The sequence below is a fragment of the Meleagris gallopavo genome, chromosome 2, assembly GCF_905368555.1.
Source record: "Meleagris gallopavo chromosome 2, MGAL_WU_HG_1.1, whole genome shotgun sequence".
Taxonomy (NCBI): domain Eukaryota; kingdom Metazoa; phylum Chordata; class Aves; order Galliformes; family Phasianidae; genus Meleagris; species Meleagris gallopavo.
Genome location: NC_139405.1, coordinates 66,867,336 through 66,881,617, shown reverse-complemented (window position 1 = coordinate 66,881,617; position 14,282 = coordinate 66,867,336). Strand labels below are relative to the sequence as shown.

The following is a 14,282-nucleotide window of genomic DNA, read 5'->3' as shown; positions in this document are numbered from 1 at the left end:
CATTACTGTGGTTCACTGAGACTCCCAGCTCCATCTACGCAATTGAGTTGTTTCTGGCCACTCAGCTTTCTTGTTCATCACTTTAGGGGGAGCTGAGGAATGCACATCATGGGAAGTCTTGGCCTGGAAATCAATTGCTAGAACTCAGTCTGGCCAATGCCCACATAGCCAGAATGAAGCTGCTTGCTGCTGGTTGGCCAAGCTGCCCTCTCCCACTGCCACCCACGGAGTGAGAAGCACCACGCTACTGATGCTCAGCTGACTCCACGCACCCCTACCCTAAATCTTGCTTTCTATGAAAGAGGCTATGCTTGTATGCTTTCCTGTCTGACCAGGCTCAAGCTGGAAGAGGAGCTGCTTCTTGGCCTTGTGGTGTTGACACAGCACCATGCCAACAATGGGCTACTCCTTGAGATCCGCAGCAGCCATCTGATGAGCTTGAGGCATGATGGCCATGTGGGACTTGGCAGCCTGAGCTGGGGTTTGCTTTGCCCCTCAGTGTCTAGCATGTGCTTTCACTCCATGACCGACTGACTTGCGCTAGGATGAGGTTTCTCAGCTCCTCTGTTACCCTTGGAATAGGCATTCAGGTTCTTCAGGCATTTTGGAAAACGAGCCTTGGTGAGACAGTCTGTCTGTCCTGCTGAGAATGTCTACAGCCCTGCCTCTCCCACTCTCACCTTCCTGTCATCTTCTACAGCATATTAATTTTATTTAGGTCTTCTGGTCTTCTGTTGCTGCCGAAGCGGTGTCTTTAGCTAGTAGTGAAACAGCGGTCTGAATGGAACATGAGTAAAAACCCCACATCAGGGATTTTAAGGTTTAAATGCTATTATTGTCCCATTCTGTGTTATTTCAGACAGGAAGGTTTCTGGAGAGAAGAACTTCCCTCCTGGCAAATCTTGCTTCCCACTACATTCATTTTCCCTTACTTGCGCCCACCGTACTGTGGGCTTCACCAGTGGTTTCAGATCCAGCGTTCTTACCGTGGTTTCAAAGCCTCAGACTGAAGTTGAAAACACAGAGCTCAGCTGTTTATACACAAAATCAAATATGTAGCCACTCTGATGAAACAAGAGCCAACCTGGATTTCCATCGGGCATTAGCATAACTTACATTCGCTGCTTTTGGCCGGAAGCACAAAAAAGCCCTCAAAACAAAGGAAGATGGGTGCTTTGAAAAGGCTATGTTTTAAATACCGCAGATGACAACTGCAATGATTCAAAAATGAAATCAATTTATCATTAGCTGATAATTACCAAATCGCTCTATTTTCCCCTTCTGCTTCATGTAGCTGAGACTTTTGCATAATTAGAGTGAAAAATGGAGGCAGTGGGTCTTGCATTTAAATGACACAAAGTTAGTGTTTGCTCTTCAGAAAACCGTGGCCAAGGTTTTCAGGAGGAAAAGGAGATTGGGAGGCTTACATCATCAAAAGAAAAAGCAAGCAAGCAGGCAAGCTTTGTTCTCTTTTAAAGGAAGATTGAAAGAAAAACTACAAATTTGTCATAAGATGGTTTTAAGTTGGAGGCAATTGCAGTGTTCTGTTCTGTAAAACTGTTCTTTTGCACAAAGCTGCAAACATTGTAAAAATCTGTTTTCATTCACACCTAGCATCGCTACGAGCTGTATTATAACCACATTCAGAGTGTGTTAGAGCCTGCCTCGGGGTTCCTTCGCAGCAGGTTTCAGCTGGAATGATTTTTTTTTTATAATAATCATTCCATTCAAGTGGAACAATCATTATGAAAAATTATGAGCCATCTTGGGCAGGAAAACCCTGCCATGATAAACACGCTGAATGTTGTGCAATAAGCACATTGAAAATGGTGATCAAGCCTCGATGACTGCTCAGAGCCACTATGCTGGATTCTGCCTATTATATGAGATTTGGTAGTGAAAGAGCATTAATTCCCAGTAATGATGGCTAAGGCACAGCCTTGGCTACAGTCATCTTGAAAGTAGATGCTGTGAAATGCCTGTGGCTCTTTGGACAGCCTGTGTCCCTCCCGGGGACCCTGCACCAGAGCCTCCCTCCCCGTGACCAACACATGGTGCTGAGCATGCTGACATCTATGTCCTTTTTTTGGGCCAGCCCTTTTCAGGAGGGAGACCTCCTACACAATGCAGGCCTGGAGTCAGCATTTTGGAGGAAGATTTGCTATGGGGACATAAGACATATTCATACGCCTTGATGATAAGTTGTATGGCTTCTGTCGGGGCTGTGTCCACTCTGTCACTTGGCTGGAAAAAAAGTACAACAGCATCAGAACAATTGAAAAAAAAAAAACCCTTTAAATTATGAATTTGAATTCCACTGAATTGATTGCTATCCTGGTGAAGGAGTTTGTCTTCTGCTGTTGTCTCTACATCCCACCTCCTCCTCACTTTGACCCTGCACATTTGAGCAGCACATGGCTGTGTCCTTCTGGAAATGTCCAATGTGCTTGGTTTCCCAAGTGGCTCAGCAGGGTGCCCAGTTTGTGCTTCTTAGTATTCATCTTTCCAAGTCAGAGGGTGCTAAAGGGAATTCTGATGTCTTGGAGCCATCCTGATGCCAAACACATGTTGGAGCACTAATTGCTGAGGTTGCCATCCTGGCCTGGTGGGGCTTGGTGAGATCTGTTCTATAGGCAAGCCCCCGGGAGGTGCAGAGGGTGGGGATGAAGTGTTGAGACAGACCTACAGGTTGCTGCTGCTCTTTGACCCAAAGATTCGTCCAGCTCGCAAGTGTTGAATACATCAGTGCTTGAGATGGGGCTCTTGCCCCAAAACTTTTCCAGGCCTGGTCATGCAACATGCTGCAGAGATGGGGCTGTGCACGGGGCTTATCATCACAGGGCAGATCTGCAAGGGAATTTGCCTAGGTATTACTATTGCCTTTTGGGTGGATTGCTTGGAGAAGCTTTGGTGGTGAAGAAATGAGGGAAGGTTGGAAGGCAACAGGAAGTCACATTGCCCAGCAAGCTGGGAGGGGGGGCTGGCTGGGGTAGCCGAGAGAGGTTTTACACTCCCTCAGCTCCAGTGCAGTGAAGAAAGGCTGAGGAAGCTGAGCTTCTTCAGACTGGAAAAGAGAAGGCTCTGAGGAAAGCTCACTGCAGCTTCCCAGTACTTTAGGGGAGCTTGTTAACAAGTGGAAGAACAACTGTTTACATGAGCAGGCAGTATGGGGAAATAGTTTTAAACTAAAAAAAAAAAAAGGAGAGATTCAGACTGGATATTAGGAGGAAATTATTTACTCAGAGGGCAGTGAGGTACTGGAACATGTTGCTCAGAGAAGCTGTGGTGCCCCATCCCTTGAGGCGCTGAAGGCCAGGTTGGATGGGGCCCTGGGCAGCTGAGCTGGGGGGATGGCAGCCCTGCCTGTGGCAGGGGGTTGGAACTGCATGGGCTTTAAGACCTTCCCACCTAAGCCATTCTATGATTCTGTGATTCTATGATTTTTTATGGTTCTTTGATATATTCCTTCAACCTTTAAAGAGTGTTCTATGGCTAGTGCTTCAGGACATGCAGATCTGGCTTTCTTTCCTTCTGATACACTGACTTTTTTCCCCGGTGTCTTGCTGGCAGTGCTTCACATCCCTGTCCTGCTGGAACTTGGTGTCCACACTGCAGGCTATGCCCGAGACTGGGTGATCTAGGCACAGGGGAGTGAAGCTGAGCTGTGTGAGTACTGGTATGACTCATTTGGGTCTTTGCTAGAAACCTCAACGTGCATTTCAAGCTACTTTCATAGTAGTACCTAGATTGCTGCTGCATCTAGTCTTTGGCAGACTTCGAAAACCTGAGCCCCTGCTGAAAATATGTTTTAGCAAACATATTTCTTAATAAAATAGTGTCTGCTACCAGATTATCATTCAGAGTTTGATGGTAGATGGCACTAATGGATGAACTTGGTGCCCGTGTTTGACAGCTGGTAATAGCATTAATTACCCCATGCTTGAAGGCCCAGACACAGCTCTTTTCAGGCTGTGGGACGTCTGTGTTGTGCCTGCAGGGTCACCTCGTGGCCAGGTCCAGGCTCTGTGTTGGACACCTCTATCAAAAGAAAGATACAGATGCCAACAGGAATGGCTTTTATTCCTGTCTTTGTGTTAGAGGAATCTGAATGACACGCGATCCCCTTAGCCCTGGCTTTCTTGGTGTTCCCGTATCAGGACCGAGTCATGTTTCTGCTGATGCGGTGTCTTCTGAGTAGTCCTGTGGTGTAGATTGCCGTGTGTTTCACAGGAAAGCGGATGAATGATATCAAGTCATTGAGCTCATAAGTAGCACACTGGCAACCCGCCACTAAAATATAAATACATTAAATGTACTAAAGGAAATGTTCATTCTGTTGTTTAGCATTGGACATGCCCCAGTTAGGTAAATTTAATCTTCTTCAGGGTTGTTGTGTTACAGCTGAATGAGATAGACCCTTATCTCATTACCGATCTTTCTGTCATTCAGGTTTTGTGCTCTGACATTCGCAGTGTGCAGTGCGCTTGTCCAGTGGCGCTGCTGTGAGTATTCCCCAAGGGAGAAGGAGATGTGTAGGGGGTCTGTTAGCACACTGCAAGCCCAGACCCTTTATCTCTGATGTCTTCACTGCCCTAAATCCCTTGTCAGTCACAGTGCTAAAGATTTTGCCACTTTTTCTGTAGGAATGTACAAAATGGTCGCTTTATGTGTGTTAGAAGATGTCTGAAATCCATAATTGTGGCGTGTGTTTTCTTCCCTTGTATCTCATATGTTAACTTTTGCAGTTATTTTGTAAATCTCTTATCCACATGCCCATTCCTATGGAGGTCAGTGACCAATCTCTCACTAGCCCCAGGTGCTAACCATAGCCCCAGAGCCAGCTGAGTGCGATAAAGAGGGGTCTTTCCATAGTTCTCCTGGGTGCTGGGTCAGGCCTGATCACTGTGATCCCACAGTATGAACTCTCCTGGCTAACCCTGCCCCTGGGGAGCATTGCCAAGTGGCACCGCACTCACAGCCCCTCTGCACCAGCTTAGCTCCCCTTGCAATTATACAGTGAAAGAGAAAGGTAAGGCAGAAAAAGGAAGCAAAAGGAATAGGTGAATAGAGAGGATCCAAGCTGCTTACAAAGACAGATGATGCTGTATGTGGAATGTGAATACTTAAAAAAATAAGACATTTGCTGTGTATTTTATAGATAAAATGTTATTGTATTGAATTGAAAGATATATGTTTCACCTATCACATCTGAACTAATCAGTGTAGGCTTTTAGAAGAAGTCTGTAATTACTCTGAGCGTGTCATTAGTTAGATGCAAAATGAATGATATTGCTCCATTTTATTACCTCTAGTGATATAGCCATTTGTATCATAAATTCATTGACCTCATCTTAAATGATCAATCCTGTAAGACAGACTTGATTCATTAATTGTTAAGTGACATTTTTTCTCTACCAGTAATTTCCTCCTCGTTGTAGCAATGTTTTTCTGCGTTTTAGTGTGCTATTCTAAGGTGTCCTATTACCTGCATACAACATGCACATTTTATAGTTGTGTCTTAAATAAGCCACGTAGAGTGATTGCTTATATGGATAAACAGAAACAGAAGTAATGAAACACATAGACGTGGCAGATACACATCTCTCACTAATGTTAACTTCAACACTTCGGAATGTTGCACAAAATCAAGGAGATAATTATGAGATATTTGGTCTATCCGGGATGTTCAGAGGAACAGAATTCTTGCCTTTAATTTCTGTGGCTTTAATTGATTTAATCTAGTGATAAAATACACAGAATGGTCTGTGATCAGTGCATGAGGGAGGCAGGTAGACTTCACAGTTTCTTGTACCTTGGTGTATTATTGAAAACAAGAGAAATCAGTAGAGAATTTCTAACGAGGATTTCTAAATATTTTACCCAAGAAGAGAAAATATTTGTTTAGCTGTGAGTGACATAGGGGTCTACTTGAGATAAACAAATCAATGCAGCAATAAAACATGAAGGTATTTCAGTGAATTGATCAACTGCTAACTAATAAAATTAAATGATTAGGAAAAATGCCACAAGTGTTTTAGGTTTGGTTTTGCTTTTGCTGTATTTTTCTTTTGGCCTGTTTAATTGAAGGCACTAATGGAGGCTCTTCCTAGAGCAGTAAGAGGGCTGTATCTTCCCTCGTATTTCTCAGGTGCTTTTTTGGCACCAGGTGTACAAGTTGAGAATTGGTTTCCTTCCTTTGTCCTGAGGGAAGGTGAGGCCTTGGCTGCAGGTCCCAGGGCATGATTAGAGTAATATGGTGTAGTGGACATGGTGGGGACGGGCTGATGGTTGACTAGATGATCTTAGTGGTCTTTTCCAACCTTAATGATTCTATGCATCTCTTCTTTGACTACGGCAGAGAGGTGGCTGCCCCTAGACCCTGCTCCATCCCATTCAGCAGCTGCCATCGGGACTGGTCTCTAGGGCCTCTCCCCTGCAAACAGGCGTGGTGGTGGGCCAGGGTGGACTTCATCCTATCCCAGCCTGCCTGGAGGACCCCTGCCTTTCTCCAGAGCCCGTGTGGTAGGAACATGCCCTGCAAAAGCATCAGAGTGGTTTATGTCCTCATTCCATACATGCAAAATAGATAGCATTTTTTACTGTAGGAGTGAGCTTTGCATCAAAAATGGCTTTAAGGTAAATCCAGCAGCGTCACTGAGGCGAACAGCACCTTATTAACTCATGGCATAGACACACAAATTCCTCTTTTGTCCGCTTGGAAGGCTGTGGCAAGCCAAAAAAATTCAGGAGGTCAATTACAAGGTGTTTCCATCAGCTCATCCTGGGATGGGGTGGTGTTGATTTGCCAAGCGGGTGGCACAGTCCATCCTGTGCCAAATACCCAGGATGGTTCAGTGCCCATGGCCACGTGTTTGCAGCAAGGGATTGCAAAGCCCCAGGAGCCAAGAGAGAACTGGCGCCTTGCAAAGCCATATAAAACCTCATTTGTAACACATAGAGGGACATTCTTCCTTGTGTGGGTCATCATGGGGGGAACATGCCCACAGGAAGACTGCAGAAGCACTGTGAGACTAGGCGCCCTGTGATTTATCTCCCGTTGTGCTGCATCCTTGTGTCCAACATGGGCCCAGCATTGCTATGCTTCAGCAGTGACTTCATAGCTGCTATTTCTCCAGTAATTATTTAGTTTGATTTAAAACTTGGGATAAAATCTTCCTGGTAGAGAAAGGGAGTGTGTGTGTGTGAATGGGGTATGGAGGCAGGGAAGGAATCAATCAGCAACTAGACCAGGTAACCCAAATGTTGAAGAGCCAAAATTGGCGGTCTGATAGTGTGCTGGGGGTGTGTGTGCATGTGTGTATCTATGTATGTATATATATAAGATATATTACTGAAAACTCAAAAATGTCACCACTGTTTATATTACAGGAAAGCTGAGAGTTAAATGAGATGGGTAATCAGATGCCCGACATATGTTGTTTTGAATTGTTTATATGGCCAGTCGTTATTAAAATTAATTATCCTTTTAATGCAGACTTTTCACAATCATATTCCTTTTTTCATACAAAGGATACAGTCATTCAAAACGGGCTAAAACTGGCTGTTTGGAAAAGGCAGAGCAAATGATACCGCATTGTATTCTGACATGGTCATAGGCTCAATGTGCAGATAGGAAGCACCACAAATCTCTGCCGGTGGAGTATTTTGAGAGCTAATGTAAATGATAAAAATGTTGTGGGGTTTTTGGTTTTTTTTGTTTTTTTTTTTTCTGTGTGCATAAAATTCTGTCAAAAAAGTAAGGCACTGAAAATTCTGACATCTGTTTATCTGTTTATAGCTATGGCAAGATTACTCATATTAATTCTTGTTTAAAATGCCATATGAAGGAAAGGCATTTGTGCAAACAAGAGTCATATTTGAATTGTAGATCATGTCTTCACCATCTGTGAGAGCTGTTGGTGTTGCAAAATTAATGTGTTAATGAAATCACAATAATTTCTCTGAAGTAATGGATTCTGAAGCCTGGAATGACTATTTTTTGAACTCTGGTGTCTAGTGGTTTACAACTGGGAAAACCTTTCACAGCTTAATTAGTTCTGCAGCCTTACTTTTTAAAAAAATTGGCTATGCCTTTACCACACCAATAGTAACACAGAAAAGGATTAAATGGAAAGGAGATGAATTAAAAAAAAAAAAAAAAAGAAAGAAAGAAAAAGAAAAAAAAAGCCTGCAATGCAAACTTTTTGCTGTAATGTTTGAAAAGTTGCTAAAATGCCCTTATTGCCAAGAAGCTTTACTCAGAGTGACCAGTATGCAAAAGGGGACAAACAGCTTGGAAACATCATGAATTAGGACTATTTAAATGTTACACAAATTTCCTGTTTATTTCCAAGTTACTCTTTGGAATAAGGGGCAGGGGACAAATGCTGCTTTTGCTTTGTGATGCCACTTTAAAATCCCACACCCTTTCCAACTTAGTGTTTAATACCATTAATAAAGTACAAAATATTACAGTTTATGATGTAGTGGCAATGTTTTGGATTCATTTCCAGTTGCTGTCAGTGTCCTTTTCCTCTTGTCGTATTTACTGTGTAGTATTGCATCGGAGATGGTAACAGTGTGTTTAGTTTACCACTGAGGAGTAATCACAGCCATATTCATATGGATTTTTTAATGTATACATGTGTGTGTTATAACAGTGTATGCCAGCTGAGGAGTCTTCACAGTGGCATGGCTATAAAATATATAACATACTGTATAAGACAGAATTGAGACCATAGTAGCCAGAAAAGGAAGTAGTATTCAATTCTCCAGTATTTTGGGTGAAAAAATGTTAGTTTTCACAAACATAACTTTTCTTATACTATAAAAATAATGCATTTAGAAAGCAACTGAAAAATGACTTTTAAAATAACACTGTGAAGAGAAGATTGCTTTTCTTACCTGATTTGATTTTATTACTGTGTTGTAGGTATGTGACTGGTGTAAGCACATAAGACACACAAAAGAGTATCTGGATTTTGGGGACGGGGAAAGAAGGCTTCAGTTCTGCAGTGCAAAATGTCTCAATCAGTACAAAATGGACATTTTCTACAAAGAGACACAGGCCAATCTTCCAGCTGGACTGTGCAGTACATTACATCCTCCAGTTGAAAATAAAGCAGAAGGCACTGGAGTACAGCTGCTGACTCCAGATTCTTGGAATATACCGCTAGCAGATGCTCGGAGAAAAGCTCCATCCCCAGCGTCTGCAGCTGGCCAAATTCAAGGTCCTGGACCATCAGCGTCTACCACTGCCTCTCCGTCTGACACTGCCAACTGCTCTGTCACTAAAATCCCCACGCCAGTTCCCAAACCTATTCCCATCAGTGAGAATCCAAATATTCCACCAGTTTCTGTCCAGCCACCTGCTAGCATTGTGCCTCCGATTGGTGTCCCACCTCGCAGTCCTCCCATGGTAATGACAAACCGTGGGCCAGTTCCGCTGCCCATATTCATGGAACAGCAAATTATGCAGCAAATCCGTCCGCCATTTATTCGTGGGCCGCCTCACCATGCCTCAAATCCTAACAGCCCTCTGTCAAATCCAATGATCCCTGGAATCGGTCCACCACCAGGTGGCCCCAGAAATATGGGTCCCACCTCCAGCCCCATGCACAGGCCAATGCTTTCCCCTCACATCCACCCCCCCACGACACCGACCATGCCTGGGAATCCTCCAGGCTTGCTGCCGCCCCCTCCTCCTGGAGCCCCTTTGCCCAGTCTACCCTTTCCCCCCGTCAGCATGATGCCAAATGGTCCTATGCCTATGCCACAGATGATGAACTTTGGGCTGCCATCCCTTGCCCCGCTGGTGCCACCCCCGACTCTACTAGTGCCATATCCTGTCATTGTCCCTTTGCCCGTCCCCATCCCCATTCCCATCCCTATCCCTCACATCAATGATTCCAAGCCCCCCAGCGGTTTCTCCAGCAACGGTGAAAACTTCATTCCGAGTAACTCCAGCGAGACACCTGGAGCAAAGCCACCCAATAGCTCTTCGTCCCCTCGAGAGTCAAAACAAGGATCGTCCAAACCCTCCGACTCCTCTCCGAGCTGCTCAGGCCAGTCCCTAAATCAAGCTCAAGTGCTTCAGGAGCACGGTAAAAATGAAGTTGTTGACTTGACTGTCAGACCTAGTAGTCCTGTGAACAGTAAGTTTGGTTTCCCCAGTGTGCTACAGGGTCCGCAGGATGGTGTGATAGACCTAACGGTAGGCCACCGGTCTAGGCTGCACAATGTCATCCACAGGGCTCTACATGCCCAAGTGAAAGTCGAGCGTGAGCCTAACAGTGTTGTAAATTTGGCTTTCGGTAGCTCAGACAAAAGGAACTGCAGCGACTGCAGGGACAATTGCAGCCCAATTGACTCAAAAACATTACCATGCGGTGACGCAGCCCACTGCTGCCCTGTCTCCTTGGCCTCTGGCACACCGGGACTGGAAGCCGGAGCAGCTGTGTGCAATGTCATTGTGAATGGCACAAAGAGCACAGAGGGTTCCAAGAACCCGGAGCCACCCCAGGACCCGAAAAAGCCACAGCCCCCAGAGGAGCTGGCGGTGAGCGAGCTGGAGTCTGTGAAGGAGAATAACTGCGCATCGAACTGCCACCTCGAGGGAGACACTGGCAAAAAGGCTGGGGAAGAGCCCCTTGCTGGAGGAGACAAGCAGGATCCCAACCTCAACAATCCGGCAGACGAGGACCATGCGTATGCTTTGCGGATGCTGCCCAAGACAGGTTGTGTGATCCAGCCTGTGCCAAAACCAGCAGAAAAGACTGCTATCGCGCCGTGTATTATGTCAACGCCAATCCTCAGCACAGGGCCAGAGGATCTGGAGCCACCATTGAAAAGGAGGTGTCTCCGAATTCGAAATCAGAATAAGTAAAGGTTTGTGTAATCACTACTGCCTTCTGTGTGAGTAGAATGGTTATTTTCAGGTATGAGGTCAAATGTGGATGTGGCCTTTCTGAAACAGAAAGACACGGATTCCAATTTATCAGCACTTTTAGAAAAGTATCAGTATTTATGTTTTAATATTGTTCTTTGTGTTGCACTGCATTTGTTCTTGTCAGTACTCCATATATCTGCAGCCTCATTACACTTTTGCTCACAGAACATTTTGTGATGGTGCTGGCTGTGTGTTGTGTATATCAAATTCAGTGGTTTTCTGCCTAGGATATGGCTTAGGTCTGGGCCATTAATCTGCTTACTTATTCCAGCTGAGTTACGCAGCAACTCAAGCCTTCATGATGATGATTGAAATTGCCCTACAGCGTAGCATAGAGCAGGATTACCCAGCTGCTTACAGTTAGCTTGGATCCAGTTGACTTACCAAATGGTCATCTCCAGCCATCTTGCTTTGGTCTGCCTCCAGACCGTACTCTCGCTTCTAGCCAAGATGCTCTCCAGGGCTGAGTCCCCCTTGCTGAGCCTACTTTCCCCAGGTGTCAGCATGTAGGGACTATCAGCTGTTGGACCTGCCTGCTGTGGCTTAGTTCAAGGGGCACTCAATAGGCAGCATGCAGCTGTAGGTCTTGCCGTGGGGCTTTGCTCTCTTACCTGAAGCACTTGTCTTTGGCACTTGAGATTTCCCTCAGCCCTGCAGTTGCTATAGGTGTGTGGTCAATGAGAGAGCTGTAAAATGAGGCAGCAGTTTGGATAAGTCTACCAACAGCTGTGGCTTGGCCAAGGACTTGGCTTGGCCAACGTTTCTGCTAGAGAGACAGAATCCTCCCCCACTCTTTACTCCTTATTCCCAACTTACTGATCCCTCTGATAAAACAGCATCTTTATAAAACTGTTTAATATGTGTCTGTTGCTTCAAACTTGTGAGCAAGAAACGAATGTATTTGTTTAGATTCACAAGCATGGAGAGCTTCTTTCAGGAAAAGGGAAAATGGTAGGTGTTAGAAGAAATCTGTTCAGCAGCAAGATACTGATGTTTTGTTGGATGTGGCTTGGTGAGATGCCAGATTTCATTATAATCCATGGAATATTCTGTAGCCTCCAGTAAATCCCTGTCCCTGGTAGCACAAATACTGACTGCAGCAGTGCAATATGAACATTACCTTGAGCAGCTTGGCATCTATAGCCATAGATAGTGCATGCTGTGGGAGTTGAAGCATTGCAGTATCTCCCTGCTCCACCAGGGCAGGCTAATCGCACCATCGAAGATTCCATAGTGTAGCCAGGACTCCCTTGTATTTGTTACTGTCACTTTCCCTATTCTGGCTGCCCTGCTGAAATGTTACCTCCTTTGATCACATGCAGTATTTATTTATTTTCTTTGGTGGAACAGAGCTGTTATTCTTTGCTTTAGGCATGTACTGACACATTTAAAAGACACATTTGTAAGAACAAAGGATACCTGTAACTTTCTTGGGCTAATAATCAATATATACAATAACTCAGAAGTTAAATGTATATTTAAAACTTTTACACTCTCCTAAGCACTGCTGGAGGGATTTCCCTAAGCTCCCCCTGGTATGGATGGACTGAATGTCCATCTGCTCTATTATTTGGTTATTTAAGCAGCAAGATCTTTTTTGCACAGCCCAATGTCCCACCTTTGGAGCTTGAAAATTTGTCTCTGCATAAATGTACGTATGCTTTTACTTAGGGGTAGGGACTGGATCAAATGAGAAGCCCACTGTTTCACTGAATGCATTCTATTTCATTTTAGAACAACCATGGTTAACACAACTCCTCCCACCTTGCTCCATCTCCCCATAGCTGTGCTTTGTTTCAATCCAGTGCTAAAAGACTTGTGCACTTGTGTGCTGATGCTGTAGTCTTACAGGCTGTTTCTTAGCATGCATTGACTTCCATGTGCACATAGCTTACCCGGACCACCCAGGCTGCATTAATGCCACCTCTCTAATGTCTCAGCCCTGGGAGGGCTTTAGCATCATCCAGAGCCAGAGCCTTTAAACTCAGGGAGAATTCTGGCTTCACTGAGTTGTGTATTTTACCTGTTGGCATGATAATGCGTGATATCGAGGATGGTGTTTCACAGAGGGAGTGGGCAAACAGTACAGTCTGCACTGAAAAGAGAGATGCTTTTCCACTCGGTTATTATTCTCAGCTGTCTATATTCTCTAAATGTCAATAGTTAGCACTTCAGTTATCCTCAGGAATAACCATTTTCCCATTCACCAAGTTTTACACAGTCCTTTGTCTCAGTGGAAGGACTTTCTTACAGGAAAGTTCTCAGTTTGCTAGGCAAACCCAAGCTGACCCTGTGTAGACATCAGTAATGAAGACACAGCTGATCTCATTGTCTGAACCCTCTTTTAAACCAGACTAGAGAAACAGGCACTTCAGAGAGGCAGTTGAGCTCATCCTGAATCGACAGTGAAGACAGCTGAGATGAATTGTGCCCTAGGAGCACTTTATTTCTCTCTGCTGTGAAGGAAACAGAGGGTGACTGGAGCAGACCTCGACATCCCCATACATGCTGGAATTTAAGGGAGACAAAGCCCAGCTTAGTAGTCTGTCATGCTGCTGGGACTTCATGCAATAGCTTGGCATAGCACAGCAGTGGCTGTTAGTCAAGCTGTGCTTGTCCCTCCTTTCTTCACAAAAAAAGAAAAGAAGTAGCCTCTATGCAGACACGTGAGACCAGGATCTTTGTGTGTTTCAAGGGAAAGAGGATACCTCAAATGTGCTGCAGAAATAAACAGTTTGATAACCATCTCATTCCAGCGGGTACCTCAGTGAAATGTGGGTGGGTTTTAAGTCTCTCAAGGCACGCACAAGTGATTTGTGTAGGCCCAATGATTGATTTGAGGTGAGGACTCCTTGGTTTCACGCAGAGCCCTCCTTTCACTAGTGCTGGTAACAGCCAGTCCAGGGGGGCCGTGGAACCTATTTTTCTGTATTACATATTTCTGGCCTTCAAGGCTGCAAGGGCTGTGCAGGACTCAGAGTGGGGACAAATGTTGGGCACAGTATCGCTTCAAGCTTACACCACAGACTGGACCTCCACCATTTCCATGGCTTCTCTGCCCAGATCTTGAGAAGGGTGGAGAGAAAAGCCTGCTCTGTCAGCAACACGGCTGTGGGGAATATCCCACACCAGAATCTCCCAGCCTGACAAAAATTCTAATAAAAAACAAAGAGAGTAGGTTCTGTATTACTAATTGTGCTGACTGGGACCCTTAGCGTTTTTCATTGCACTGGTCACGCTGACCCGAGAGAAGAAAATGTCCAGAGAGTTGTCTTTTTTTCTCCTGATCCCATCCCCCAGCTGGAAAGTCTGAACACATTGCCATAGTGTGCAG

At 44.9% G+C, this 14,282-nt stretch overlaps 1 protein-coding gene across 2 annotated transcripts in view; it reads left to right on the top strand.

Annotated features, from left to right (window-relative positions):
• SOBP (sine oculis binding protein homolog) overlaps positions 1–14,282 on the top strand; it is a 108,441-nt gene that overhangs the window by 84,911 nt on the left and 9,248 nt on the right. For both annotated transcript variants that reach the window (XM_085217554.1, XM_085217552.1), the window contains one exon: positions 8,933–10,887. In XM_085217554.1, the coding sequence (XP_085073680.1) occupies positions 8,933–10,885 (1,953 nt within the window). In that variant the 3' untranslated portion in view covers positions 10,886–10,887. The remainder of the gene's footprint in view (positions 1–8,932; positions 10,888–14,282) is intronic.